The sequence below is a fragment of the Impatiens glandulifera genome, chromosome 4 (assembly GCF_907164915.1).
Source record: "Impatiens glandulifera chromosome 4, dImpGla2.1, whole genome shotgun sequence".
NCBI classification, from domain to species: Eukaryota; Viridiplantae; Streptophyta; class Magnoliopsida; order Ericales; family Balsaminaceae; genus Impatiens; species Impatiens glandulifera.
Window position 1 is genome coordinate 43,088,999 of NC_061865.1, and position 15,512 is coordinate 43,104,510.

Genomic DNA, 15,512 nt, shown 5'->3' on the forward strand with positions numbered 1-15,512 from the left:
CTAACAGACTTCACTTGAGAACGCATTTCACCTAGCATTTTGAGATGAATCTGTAACAATGAGGGAAATCCGGACGGATCATTCATAACCCTTCTTAAAAATGGTATCTCAACCATGGAAGTTGATGGTATCTGAACCAAAATTAATTTCAACCTCCATGTAGATGATGCATCATTCATCATTGTTTAAAGGTTATTAAAAGCTGATTTTGGATGTATATTAAATTTGTCCTAATGTGTTTTTGTTGGGAAAAATGATAACAAGGCATATTAACAAAGATAAATTGGAATGGCCTACGATAATTTTTTTTTATGTCTCCGCCCTTGTTCAACCATTTCTACAACACCTACGTTGGACCCTGTACCAAGGTTAAGACCTGAATTTTAACATAAATTTTGTTTATTTTGGTTGTGGAAACTCTACCAATAATGATTTTATTCCATTTTTCAAAAAATAATTCAAACATCAAATAAAATATAAATGTAAGATAAATAACAATAATTATAGTTAAGAATAACAAAATTCCAAGGTATCAAACTTTCATTTGAAAAATAAGAGCCTAGAATTGTACCTTAAAAAGACAACCCCTGAGTCCTTACTCATGAAGTATTCCAGTATAGCAATAATCAATGGCAGTCAAAGCCGATCAACAATAAGAGAGAAAGCTTCACTTGTAAAATTCAGCAAACATACTCATGGATAACATTATGAATTCATATATAAAAACTAAAGAAAAAATACTCAAGACAAACCAAAATCAAGTACAAAATGAAGTCTTAACAAAATCTTGGCACTAGATTATGAACTCTAATGCTCAACAAAGGAGATATACTTAGAACTAGTGAAGTAAATCATTCATTCATTCATCCTCAGTAGTAATCTTCCCCTTCTCACTCACATAGATACCATCAAGGAACTTCCTGATATCTTTCTTCTTGACATGACATTTCTACACAAACAAATTTAACAATATTTTAAATAAACTCTCTGCAATTTGTTAAAAAAACAAGTCAGGATTATACAAAGAAGTAGAATTGTTACTTGGTTTATCAATGCAGCTGATCGAGAAACAAGCTCAATATCATTTCCATCCAATGTTAGTTCATCCTTCACCTTCTCAGATCGAAGGATAGTAACTCCTTCAAGCATATCTACTTTCCTAACCTGGACAAGTGATTAAACATATTCATGAAAAGGGTCATCCACAATAATCACAAAACATCACCTTGAGCACCTTTAGAATGGATTTTTCAAAAAAAATGACTTAATTATACTTTCTGAAAACACAAAGTAAGTAAAATACATGTAAAATCTACCAAGTATCTATTATGAGAAATGATCTTAATTTAAGATGAAAAAATGCACCTTTTTCTCCCCAAGAAAGTTACGGATCTCGATTCCCTTGTTACCATTAGTAATGCTAGCGTTGATGGGAAAATGGGCATAGACAAAACGCATCTTGTACCGGTATCCCTTAGTGACTCCGGTGATCAGATTCTCGACGTGGCTTAGGGCAGTGCGGATTGCGGCGGTTGTTTTGCGGGATCCGAACCATGCGTCAATCTTCAACTTTTTCTTCCCCGTGGCCTCGTCTGTGATGAGATCGAAGTCGAGGTTAAGGTGCTTAAAGTTGCGAACAAGTTTACCTCTCGGTCCCTCAACTTCGATGACCTTGGCCTTTATTTTGATAACAACCCCATCTGGGATGTCCATTGTTTCCGATGAAAGAATGGTCTTCATCTCTTTCTCTCTTACTTGGCTGTACTCTCTCTGTTATGGGATGAAACAGGGAGTGACCAAAAACCTAGGATAGAAGACATAATATATATATGCTGGCTGATTTTAGCCCTAATGTATGTAGTTCGTCTCAGGGCCCAGGCCCAACAAGGTATTGATTCAAGAAATAAAACCTGATTTTATTTGTGACTTTGAGTTTAATTAAAATTGAGATTGTTAAAAGTTGTAAGTTTGTAAAATAAAAAAATTATTTGAAATGGTAAAAGTTTAATTTAAAATAATATTAATTATTATTATTATTATTATTTATATATTGAAAATTTAAAAAATATATATTTAATATAAAATTAATTTTAAAATAATAAATAAATAATGTTATAAAAATTATATTTATCAAATTAACTATATTAATTCATTTATTTAAATAATTAATAATTTTTTAATTTATAAATAAAATTTATAATTTTAATGTAATTTTATATCATTAGTGATTTTTTTTAATAAAAAAAAATAAAGAATATTAATATATAATGAAAAAATAAAAAATAATAATTTAGAATATAAATAGTTTAATATTGTGATTAATCAATACAAGTGATGATATGAAGAATGAGAAGGAAAGTGAAATGATGTTTTATTTAAATAACATAAAATAATAATGTTAAATTAAAAAACAAAGAAGGAGAATTGGGAGATTCAAGATTGAGATAATATCCGAATATAATTAAAAATTCAAGTAGAGCCGTACCTATGTTCGATAAGATCAGAGACAAAAAAATAAAAAAAAATGGGTCATTTTGTTGTTAAGTTCAGTATGCAAAATATATATATATAAATAACAAATGAAGTAGTAATTAATGAAAAAAACAGTCAACTCGAAAGCAATAGTCATGCTTTTTATACTCCAAGCTACAAACAAATGAACTATACCATTTGATCTCTCTAATAATCCAAAATTTATAAGGCGACGAAGAATCAAATTTTCACTATATTTATTCATTTTTCTACTTCTTCTTCTAAGTGCAGGATAACCCCAAGGGGTTGTGGGTTTTTTTTATTAATGGGGGTCCTCCCTTCCCCACCAGAAACAATATAGCACGTCAATAAATAGTCAAAAGTTAACAACAATATTTGAAATAACTAAATAAACAACATTTGTCTAGCTGATTTAGAGGTAAAAATATTGATTAAATCTGTATAATCTAATTGACGAATTATTTCATTCTCAATCGACAACATTGCTAGCACGTTTAGTCTATCACGTGACATTGTTGATCGAAGATAATTCTTGTTTAATTTCAACTTTGAGAAACTTCTTTCTGTCGATGCAACTCTTACTCGTATGGTTAACAAAATCTTATAAGTAATATAAGCATTTGGGAATAAACCATTCAGTTTTACCAGACATTGTAGCATATCGATTTCTCTTTTTTCATATGTTAATTAGTATCTCATGACCAACTACTCTGAATACAATTAATCACCATTAATGTCTGAACGTCCATCATGACTCAAAAATTGTTAAATCTCCAAAAAAGATTGCATCAAGCTAGTTAAAGGCTCATGTTTTAACATCTCCAAATTCAATAAAACCCCAAATATTTATTGATATTGTTTAAATTGTTCAAACCGAACTTGAAGCAAAGATCGAGCTTGATCAATTATAAACAAAAAATATTCAACTCTAAAAGACTCTTCAATAGATTGTGTAACACCATCATTGCCACTTTCATCAAATTGTTTTTTTCTTCGAATGATGCGTTTTTCTCGAAATTTAAGTTCAATCCCCATTTCACTTGTCATTTATATAGCTTCATTCATGGCACTAGTAAATCCATCTTCTTTAAACTCATCAAGAAATTGATCTAGTCCTTGTAAGAGGTTGATTGCAATATCAATACCCATATCTTAAGATTGGATAAACTTACTCACAACATTTATTGTGTGCAACGAGTTATATCATATTACCATTTCAAGCAAGAACTCAAAACTCTCAAGATCATATAATGTTAAGGTCTCAGCATCACTTTTTGTTTTATAATCTTCAGCAATTTCCGCCAAGTCAAGTAAAGCATCTCTTATATATAAAATTTGCTCTTTTATAGCTTTTACACTCTCAACATGATTTTCCCAGTGGGTATGTAACAATAGCTTAAAAGTCAAACCAGTCACCTTATCTTTAGAAAAATTTCATCTCTTTGTAGAGAAAGAGAACAATGTATAGATGCGTTGCACCACTCCAAAGAAGGACTTGACTTTAGAACAACATTCCACCATATCAACTAATGCCAAATTATGACTATGACAATCATATGGTGTGTAAAAAGCTCTAGAATTTATTTTCAAGCAATCTTTTGTGTACACCTTTGTGTCTTCCACTCATGTTAGACCTATTTTCGTACCCTTGTCCTCTTACGTTATCAATGTCAAGCCCAACTCTAGTTAACACATTCATAAGTTCACTTGATAACCCAAGCCCTGATGTGTCATCCACCTTCAAAAACTCAACCCAATATTCTTCTACTTTTGGTGTGTCTGTCGAATCATCCACGCATCGTAGCACTAGAGACATTTGTTCTTGATGACTCGCATCTGGAGTACAATCAATTATTAATGAAAAATATTTTACATGTTTAACTTTTGCAATGATTTCCATTTTCACTTCGTTTGCCAAAGTCTCTATCAACTCATTCTGAATTTTGGGACTTAAATATGTATAATGTGATTCCATTGCTTCACAACGTCGAATATGCTCCTCCATCACTAGATCAAACTCAGAAACCATTTATATCATTTACAAAAATAGTCAATTATTCTCGACATAAAGGTTCTCATCATTTCCTCGGAATGCCAAAGTATTTTTGGCAAGCGTTTTCACAATGAAGATTATTCTTGTTAACACTTGCCTCAAATGTTATCTTTTTTTGTTGATTAGAAGTTGCATACTGTCATCAATTGTTTTATTTTTTTCAGCCTCTTTTCTAATTCAACCCGAGCAAACATGCAATCTATATGATCCCTATTAACTTCATGATTCTTAAGACTTCTAGTATATTATGTCAGTCTTTGTATCCGTTATTTCCCAAATTCCCCATTCTACTCATCATTTTTTCAGTCTTAAACAACTTACAACATAAGCAAAATATTATATCTAATGAAATAGGATGTAAAAGTCATAGTCTATTAAATATTTGTCCATTTGCTATTATCCGTGTATAATGCGATGAATCAAAATGCCTATTATTACTATCCTTAGGAAACAAAGATTCATCCACTCTTTTTGGACCCATATGTACCAAGTAATCTCTTAGTTTTTGACTAATGTTATTCCAATGTCTAGGATCCTCCAAATTTTCAGTCGAATTTAATTTTTCATGTTGAGAGTCATTCTCCAAATTCTCATTCGATTCATCCAAATTGACAGGCTCAACTAATTCTTCATTTTCATAGTGACTTTGTTATTCAATTACCAATCTATCCCTAATTTCTCTCTTTCTTTTATATTATTTCTACTAAAATATTTGTTAATATTACCGTCTTGCTTTGAATTAGTGCCTCCTCTCTTTGTTTCAATTTTCTCTTATGAGCTCCAAACAAATGTTTATGAGGTATTTTACACAAGATAAATTTCAGTAGCTACAACCAATTTTTTGTAGTTGACAGATTATGAAATTGTCACAAATTACAATTTTGTCAAATAAAGCCTTATTCATCAAGCTCTTTTCAAACAAAGTTAATTTAATCAACACAATCTAACTCAACAACACATTTATTCATACCATAGAGCAATAAAAGTATAAAACTAAGATTTCATCATTTCAATATATTTGAACATATGTTATAATTAATTGCTATGATTTTGATTTTGAACTAATAATGTCGTCGATTGAGAAAGAAATAGTCCGTCAATTAATTTGGTATGACACGAGCTCTTGCTCAATTGAAATAAAATTAAAACAAAATGATTTTTTTTTGTCTCTTTTGGCTCGTCTAATGCACATTGAGCTTGTTCGAGCTCTCTCGGTCGACTCAGGCCGAGTGATGGGATGAGCTTGGTACCATTGGAAAACTACATCTGAGGGCTACAACTTCGGTACAAATCTCATCAAACAAGGTGGTATGTAGGTATCTTAATCTTCGATGGAAGAGATGTGGCCCGAATTTGATCAAGATGGCTTATGGACAATCTCATAGACGTTGTATTTATAATCATAATCAATGCTTAGTACATAAAGAAAAGAAACTCAAAGAGCTTTCGATTGGTACTAAGTAGAACTCCAATAGTTGGGTGTAGCTCGAGTTATGGCCAATTGAATTTGGGCCTATCACTAGTTAACCCCCAAGGCTAAACTATGTTCATCCTTCACCTTCCAAGACTACTCACAATAGGTTAAACGTTGACTACCACCTTATGCGGTGCCAAACATTTTCCAACCGTATTAGTTTTAATTTGGTACCTCATAGGCCCAAAGTGGTGCACTACAACTCTCCAATCATTTTTTTAAGACGAAGGGGTCAAAATTGGTCCTCATGTTAATGCTTTTGACTTCTTTCAAAACTCTTGGAAAATAGATTTTGAATTTGGGTTGAATAGCATGGTAGATAATCATTTCATGGTTCTTTAGGTACCGAATTCACTCATTTTGGTTAAGAGCGAGCCCGGGGTGAATACTTTTTTAGTAAAATGTGTCCTAGGGAACTCTTTTTCCAGTTTTGTTAAAGGGACCAAATGACTATAATAAGAACATCTTCAAAGTGTTCTTTGCTCGATGAGGATTCCGGTTGAAGATGACGATGAACTGGTGAAGACCCGACCTCACGCGTAGAGGGTTTTCCCGCCACTTTTCAGAAGTTTGACCAAGCTAGTCGCATTAACTTTGGGTTGACCAGGTGATGTACGGGTTGACTCAGGCATACACTCGCTTGGTTAACTCACAACTAGGTCTACCACTTGTCGCTTGTCTGCACAATGCGTGAGACCTCTAATCTGGCGTCGTTCGCCACGCGTCGTCGTGTACAACTGAGCTCTAGTGGTTTTTAAAAAAACTAGCATGTATCCCGTGCATTTGCACGAGTAATAATATAAAAAACCGTGAAAAAAATATTACGGTAAATTTTTTATGGGCAGGTCAACCCACAATCAGACCCAAGTATCCATTTACTCTCACATATATTCAAATTAACCACAGCTCTCGACCCGGCAATCCAGACACTTTAAAAATTAAGCATCATTATATATATAGATAATATATATATATATATATTATTTTTCTGAAATGTTCATTTAAAACGTAAAAATACAATATTAGTCTTAAAACATATGCTCGCATTATTATTCGTATAAATTTATATTTATTAATTTTAATTATTTTACAAAATATCTACATTTTAATTTACATGATAATATGTTAAAGAAGGTTGTTTTTTGGATTATTATTTTTTTAATTTAGACTTCTCGTCTAATATTCAAATATGAACATCATATTAGACCGAGTTTATTTAAAATATGTTCGAGTGTGAAAGTCGAGTGTTCAAACTCAAATAATCATATAAACAACCTTAATAATCAAACAAACCTAATAACACTCATAATGTTCTCTCTAATGCCCCCAACATATATCGGCTAGGGTTAGTATTATGATTAGGATTAGGACTGGGCTTAGGCTAGGATTAGAACTGGACTTAAAGCACCCTACTTTTCAAGGGTAGCTCAGTCTCTAGACCCGTGCAGTTAAAATCACGAGTCAACTCGTAAACTTGTTCGCCTAAGGAAATCGAGTCACGGGCAGTTAAAAATCCCAAAATTACAAAATTGGTGTTGAATCGCGTGTTGACTTGGTCAACTCACTGAAATCTTTGAATACGAAAAATCGTAAAAACTATTGTTTTTCCCTTCAAATATCGAAATTTAAATATAGATTAGGACACCTCGACTCCATAATATTGCAATTTTCTTGTTTGAAAATATAAGAAATTGATTTATTTTTTACACATTTCCAACGTCTCTCCTTCTTCATTAATTGAAAAAAGAATAACTTACGAGCTTTCTTCATAACTTTCTTTAGAAATTTAGTTCCCCCACCTCTGCCTTGATCTCTTCCAACGGCTTTCTGTCTTCCCTTGAGGTAAGTTTTTTCCTTAATATTTATCTTTGAAAATTTCCTCCTGAAATTGTAATTTAAGGCATGACAAGATAAATCTTAAATTTATTTATATTATTCATATTACTTTTTACATTAAAACATAATTTAGTTATACAAAAAGAATAACATACACAATTCAAAAAAATATCTTGAACATGGTAATGTTCGGGACAAAAATATCCCAAACATGAGTTCGAAACAAAAACTCATGAACATGATTATGTTCGGGTCAAAAATATTCTAAACATGACAATGTTCAGGACTAAAATATTTCAAATATGGTCATTTTGGGGACTAAAATATCATAAACATGACCATAATTTTCTTTGATTTAGATAATGAATTTATAAACTTTATGCTAATTTAGAAATATATAATGATGTATAATGTAACAAAAAAAATTAATGTATTTATATATAGGCATGGCAAATTTCTGGGTATGTGACAACCCGAACTGGACCGAGCTCACCCCGAAAAATCGGGTACTTAAGGGGCCGAACCCGACTATACCTGGACCTGATTTATAATAAGGATCCATTTGTTTTTTAAGAAATATTTTTCATAAATTTGAACCAAATTTGTATTATATATTATATAAATTAATTTTTTTTTGACTAATTAAATATATTTTTTACTTGTTTAAGTTAATTATTATAGGTTAAATACTTATTTTTAGTAATTAAAAAATAATTATTATAATATTTGTTATTACTAATTTGTTTTAAATTAATGTCGTGAAAAGTTAAAATAAAAAGAATTATGTATAAAATATTAAAATTATATTATTTTTAAAACATAATAAATCTTAAGCAAAATTTTGTACTTAAGATTATGAAAATATTGAAAAAAATTTAGAAAGAATATAAAATTAAATATGATTTCACTAAATTATAAATTTTATAACTTTGAATACATGTCAATTATTATATTTGAAGAATGCAAAATTTTGTAATCTAATAAAATCAAACAGATCCTTATTTGAAATGAATGAATCTATTATTTAGATTCTAGGAAAGAAGTAAATCTTATTGTAAATTAATGAAATCAAACATATCCTTAGTTTTATCTCTTTTCTATTCAAATCTTTCAATATTAAAAGAAAGAGTAATGATAGGGGAGCGAAAAATTTGTAGCGAATGAGGCAGCGAATGATGTTGAATTGTACATGTCACCTAATGAATAAGACGCGTATCAATTTTTCTCTCTCTTTCCTTTTAAATTTTACATGTCAACTGTATTTAATAATTTCTCTCTCTTAATTCTTTTTTATTTAAATAAATTATTTAATATTTTCCATTCTTTAATTTTATTATAAAATTATTATAAATATTTACTTAATTTAAAATTAAAAAAAAAATTATAATTTTAACTTAAAATACAAATCATTAATATTTATAATAAATAAAATTCAAATTACTAATCTTCAACATATATGCCTACACACAGAAACATTATATAAAAAATGAAAGTTATAATATTATTTAAAAGGTGAATTTTAATATATATCTTATAAGAAAATTAAGTAAAAATAAAAAGAGACTTTTTATTTTTTAAGAGAAATAAGAATGATTTAAAAAAGAGAAATAATAATTTAATATGAATATTTTTTAAGAGAAATAATTTAAATTATGAATATATATATTTAATTTTTATTTTATATATATTTATATTTATAATTTAATATATATTTTAAAAAATATGTGCATTTATATATTTTATTATTTTGATTTATTCGTTCTCCTTAATATTATTTATATTAAAAATACATAAATAAATAAATTAATTATTGATCGCAAAAAATAAATTAAATTAAAAAAATTAATCATATTCATATTTAACTTCTTATTCTTTTTTATATATATATTTATTAATTTTTATAGTTATTACTTTTAAATATATATATATATATATCAATTAATTTAAATATACAATTATAATTTAATATATAAAAGGTGAAAAAAATATAAATAAAGAGAAGAGAGAAAAATTATTAATAAAAGGAAGAGAGATAAATAAATATATTAAAGAAGACCTAATCATCAATCCTAATCACTTTCACAGTCATTCGCTACACTTTCGTTACAATATTTTCGCTCTCCCTATCATTACTCTAAAAGAAAATATTCTTTTTCAGGTAGAAACAAGTGTCTTCTCTATCTTTCGGCCTGAAACTTAATTTTTATTTTCAATTTAATTCCAGAACTGATGAGGCAAATGGATCTCTCTTGTCTCTTTCTCATCTTTCGGCTCAAAACTTAATTTTTTTCAATCTTTGGTCTTTGAGCTGTACGAACCACCGAATCGGATAGATCTCTTTTCTTTGAGTTTTAGGATTTTTTGGGTACCCAAAACCGATCGATTCACCGACCCGGAACTGATCAGTTCTGACCTGAATTTACTCGGAACCAAAAATCAAGTTAATTATCCAAACCATTCGGTTCGGTTCCAACGGGTATCCGACCCGTCGGGGCTATTTTGCCATGCCTATTTATATAATAATATGTCACCTCAAATGGTATTTCTAATTCATTTTATATATAATGTTAAAATTTGTGTTCATCTATTTTACATGTTCGCTCATTTTTTCATGAAGGAGACGTAATCTTCCAGGCAATTCCTTCTTAAGAATGTTTACCTCTAACATCATGATCACCACACAGTATTTTATCATGAACGTTTCAATTATTCCATTGGTTTTCAAAAATACAATTTTTAACAGGTTGGTATAGAGAATTCTCAAACAATCAAAATGTTAAACAATCAACATGTATAACTTACATTTTTTGGTCATAGGATAATTCAATTTTGTTTCATCTCATGTATATGCCTTCAGATTCCATATACAACAGATTCCACAAACTGTTTATTATTTGGGTCTTACCAATGAAAATTTTGAAAACAGTGAACGTGAATTATGCTATTGAAGCGGCATACCTAAGTAACACTCTTCATGAACTCACAAAAGCACGTTTTTACCAAGGAAACAAAAAATATAAACATAGAGGTGAAATATAAACACTTTTAGATAGAGAAGCTCAATTTATTACTAAGGCTTGAAATGTGTGATGTTTTTCGTCCTAATGTAAATCATTTGGCATTAGAAGGTTGTCAATTATTTGGATTTTTTTTCCATATTGATGCAGAAAACATAAAATTGAGAATGTTCTAAAATTGGGAAGAAGATCTGCATAAAGGAATGACCATTTTATTTAAGATGTCATATGGTTAGATAGTCGAAAAAAGAAAATATTGAAGAGGTTACTTACAATGTCAGTCATCTTTAGATCTTTAGATGATATATTAAGTAATATCATTTCGTCCTTAAGTGTAATGAGAAAAGAATCTTCATAACAATGTGTCATCTACAAATTAACATCACATTAAAAAATAAAGATAATAACCAAATTAAAAAAAGCTTACATATGACAATGTAGAGAAGCAAATTCTTCAGATTCTCCCGCTAGGTTGTTTTTTATTCATGAAATTGATAATTTGGACCCAAACATAAATTAATCCATATATAGTCCACATAGCTTTAACTTTTTATTGAATGCATAAGGTCTCTAGTCATCGTGACTCGCTTGCTCCAGAATAACTCTTCACTGCAAAAAGAAAATGAAGAAAACACATCCTGATAAGAGTTAAGTCAAAACATTATAATGACTATAAAGAATTTTAAAGTTGATATTTTAAGTCTAAATCGTCAAAAATTAACTCCACAATGAATTTATCTTTTACAGATATTTTGATCATTTCGAAGAATTTGGCATATTTCTTTGAAGTTGTTGTCATTTATGGAGAGCTAAGAGCTGACGACAATGTTTTAATCCTCATCAACTGTGTTTTGATTGGGAGTGGGGCTTCTTTTGCTACTCCAACTTCTACGGGTTAAGGTTGTATGACAACCGCCACTACTTCGGATGGTGTTTCAACTCAAAACTCTACGGGTTGAGGATCTATGTCAACCAACACCACTTCGAGTGTTTCAACTAGAACAACGCCCGAAGTTTCTTAATCTTCCTCTTAAGTTGTGTTCTAAGTGGGAGTAAAACTTCTTTTTATACTCCAACCTCTGTGGGTTGAGGTTCTTTGCAACAACCACCACCATTTTGAGTGTTTTTTCAACTCAAACCTCTACGGGTTGAGAATATATGTCAATCACCACCACTTTGAGTGGTGTTTCAACTCGAACCACCGTTCGAAGTTTCTTAATATTCCTCTTCGGCTGTGTTATGATTGGGGAATATTTTCCTACTCCAACCACCACTTCAGGTAGTGATCCAACTATAAACTTCCTCTTAAAATTTGTTTTGATTAGAGCATCTTTTCGTACTCCAACCAATACTTTGGGTAGTATTTTAACTCGAACTTCTACGAGTTGAGGATGTATGGTAACCACCACCACTTCGGGTGGTGTTTCAACTAGAACCTCTGCATAGGTGTCTCTGTGAAATATTTGTGCATTGCAACCTTAAAAATTCATTTGAGTCCATTGCCTCGTACAAGACATGAATTGAGGAATCAAATAGGACAGATGGGTTCATTTTTTGTTGTTGTGCTAATGCTGCTACATCCGCCAACACTTGTGTGGTTTTTATCATATTCTATGCAAATGTAGCCATGTTCTTTGAAGTTATAACCATATTTTTTACCTATAGTAATAGTGTCTAATGCATTTTTAACAATGTAAGAGGTTAATATCAGTGCGACTTGAGGCTCATCCTATGCAATATGGGGCTCATCCACTACAATATGAGACTCATCCTCTGCAATCTGACATGTCACCGTCTCAAGCTTATCCTAGTGGGTGCTTGGAAATGGAAGGCGTCCAATATCCCTTTCAAATATGAATCTTCCTCGCCTGAATACCATTTCCATCATACTCTTCAGTTTATTGTCATTCTAACATGACAGTATCGGAAATTGTCGTTCGTAAGATAATTGGAGTGGGAGTTCAGGGTCCGCAACTCTATCAATGTAGCACAACTAAAATAATAATCAATATGTTAGAACATTTACATTTACATTTGAATAAACCACCGAATTAAAGTACTAAGAAATATTATTTACAATGAGAAGTATTCGCGGTCCATATAAATGACTTTTTTTCATTGATTTGCAGGCATCAACTAAGCCATTAATTGTGAATTGACACTAATTCAACTTTCAGATATTATTGACATTAATTATGGATTTCAGGATTTTATACCTACATGGTCAAAAATTGGGTAAGAGAAGTATGTATAAATTAATGATGCTTTGGAATATAAATTTTGGGAATAACTCTATATATGCATTATTGATTCTGTGAGGTCTAGAGAAAGTTGTTGACAATATAGACTACAAAGTCTATCTTAAAATTATTGTCAACTGCTCGGTTGTTTAACATCTTTTGTGACATTTCAGTTATTTTAAGACCGTCACCATTTTGTTTTTTTTTCCATCGTCTCATCCACTCCCTCAACTGAACATCATATTTAGGGTCCATTGTCTCGTTTCCAATTCACTCGACAATTTCAATTTTCCCTCCAGGAATGCCCAGTACGCACTGAATATCCTCTTCATCTATTTTTACTTCCTCGTCATTCCGTAGGATATTCACACACCTTTAATGAGGTGTCGAAAGAGTTCCCCGGACATTTTAAAAGGGAAAGTGACAGAAGCCCTCCAAAGCATATGGGCCTTCACGACCTTTTTTTGTTCATTTGATAATTTTTAAAGTAAATTTTAAAGGCCCATTGACGAGGTCCTAGTCAAAAATATGTTGTGACTAAATTTTGGTCTTTTAGGGGAGGGAGCTGAGGAAGCTGGACACCCTTGATCATATGTAGTTGTTGTGGCTAGTAGTGACAAATCTGCTGTCGAGGGTCGACGATTCCTTTTATAACTCTATAAAAATAAACAAATAAATGAACCACACTTAACATATATAAAAGTGCTGAAAATTAAAGTTTTATTTGAACACTTTGCCAAAGTCTTGAATATGACCATGTTCGGGACTAAAATATCCCGAACATAGATATGTTCGGGAATAAAATGTCCCGAACATTGTCAAAATGTAACACCTATATAACTACATATTCATGTTGGTGCCATTTCTAGACTATATAACTGGAAGTTAGTGCCACTGCAAATTCTAAAAAGACTCGAATAAATAGAATATAAAAGGAAATAGGATTTGGGAAATATATCTTGAAATAGAACAAGTTAACTTTGGCTAGTAATTACAAAAACAAAAACCTAACTCATATTCAGTTTAAGAGAAAACACATCTAACTTGTAATTACTAAACCCTAAACCTAACTCATATTCAGTTTAAGATAAAGCACCTCTAACATTTAATTACCAAAACAAAAACATAACTTTTGAATGTGTGACTAAGTGTAGAAATAAATAAGGATCAAGATACCAAACATTTTGTAAATAGATGAGGATCATAATCCAGAAAAGAGACAAAAAAAATGTTTCCCATGTTCGGGATAAACCTAACTAAAGGCATATCATGTTCTAGAATAAAAAAACACATATGATTACCTTCTTTTAGCGTTTTCGACAGATTTGGATGCAGTTGCAGGAACCTCCTGAAAATAAACGAAGAGAGATAGGGTTAGTGAAGGTTAATCAAATAACAAATATGGCCATCGAAGGCTTACCATTTTCAAACTAAGAAAGAGACGCGAAAGCGGAAGAAATCGCCGAAGTTGCGGAAGGATAAATAAATCGTTGATAATGGAAACATCGAAATCTCTGAAGGAAGAAATAACATAAGAAGAATCTGAAGAAAAAACTGAAGAGGCGGGCGAGGAGAAAAATAAAAATAAAAAAAGAATACGAAGAGGCAATGAGGTAAAAAATATATATTTTTTAATTTTCTCTCCGGTGCAAATGTGACCGGGCACGTCGAATTTGTGGTCTTACTTTCGTTATAATTTCGTTGCCCAAATAATTTATATACATAAATATAATTATACCACATGTTTAATCCAACTTAATCAGATACAATACTAATAAATTTTATATATATATATATATATATTTGGTAAAGGAAAAAATATATACATTATCAGGTTTTATAATTTAATTTGAACTTATTTTGAATACTTTTAAAAATTGAATCACATCCTGAGGGAAATTTGATGAAATGGCCCTCATAAGAGGTCTAATTCTAAAAAAGGCCCACGTTTGATAAAGTTGGCAAAAAGGGCCTTTTTGCCCTGTAAAAAGTCTGTAATACCCTCGCGCGCCTGTTTTACCGCTCAATTACGAGAAATGTATTTCTCGCATTTGGTATTTCTTGCATTTGGCTCAATTACGAGAAATGTATTCATCGCATTTGGTATTTCTCGCATTTGGCTCAATTACGAGAAATGTATTTCTCGCATTTGGTATTTCTCGCATTTGGCTCAATTACGAGAAATGTATTTCTCGCATTTGGTATTTCTCGCATTTGGCTCAATTACGAGAAATATATTTCTCGCATTTGGTATTTCTCCTATTTGGTATTTCTCGCATTTTCTATTTCTCGCATTTGATATATCTGAGTATATATTGAGATTCAGACATTTGTAAAATATATGAAAATGACTAGGGTTTCGAATCGATCTACAATAAACTACGAAAGAACAATCTCCA

At 30.8% G+C, this 15,512-nt stretch overlaps 1 protein-coding gene across 1 annotated transcript; it reads right to left on the reverse strand.

Annotated features, from left to right (window-relative positions):
* Window positions 1-659: 659 nt before the first annotated feature.
* On the reverse strand, window positions 660-1,793 carry LOC124934206 (60S ribosomal protein L9-like). The gene is made up of 3 exons (XM_047474699.1): window positions 1,366-1,793; window positions 1,042-1,164; window positions 660-949 (listed from the first exon to the last, which is right to left on the reverse strand). Exons 1-3 carry the CDS (start codon window positions 1,738-1,740, stop codon window positions 860-862), a joined length of 588 nt encoding a protein of 195 aa, XP_047330655.1. The 5' UTR covers window positions 1,741-1,793; the 3' UTR covers window positions 660-859.
* Window positions 1,794-15,512: the final 13,719 nt, after the last annotated feature.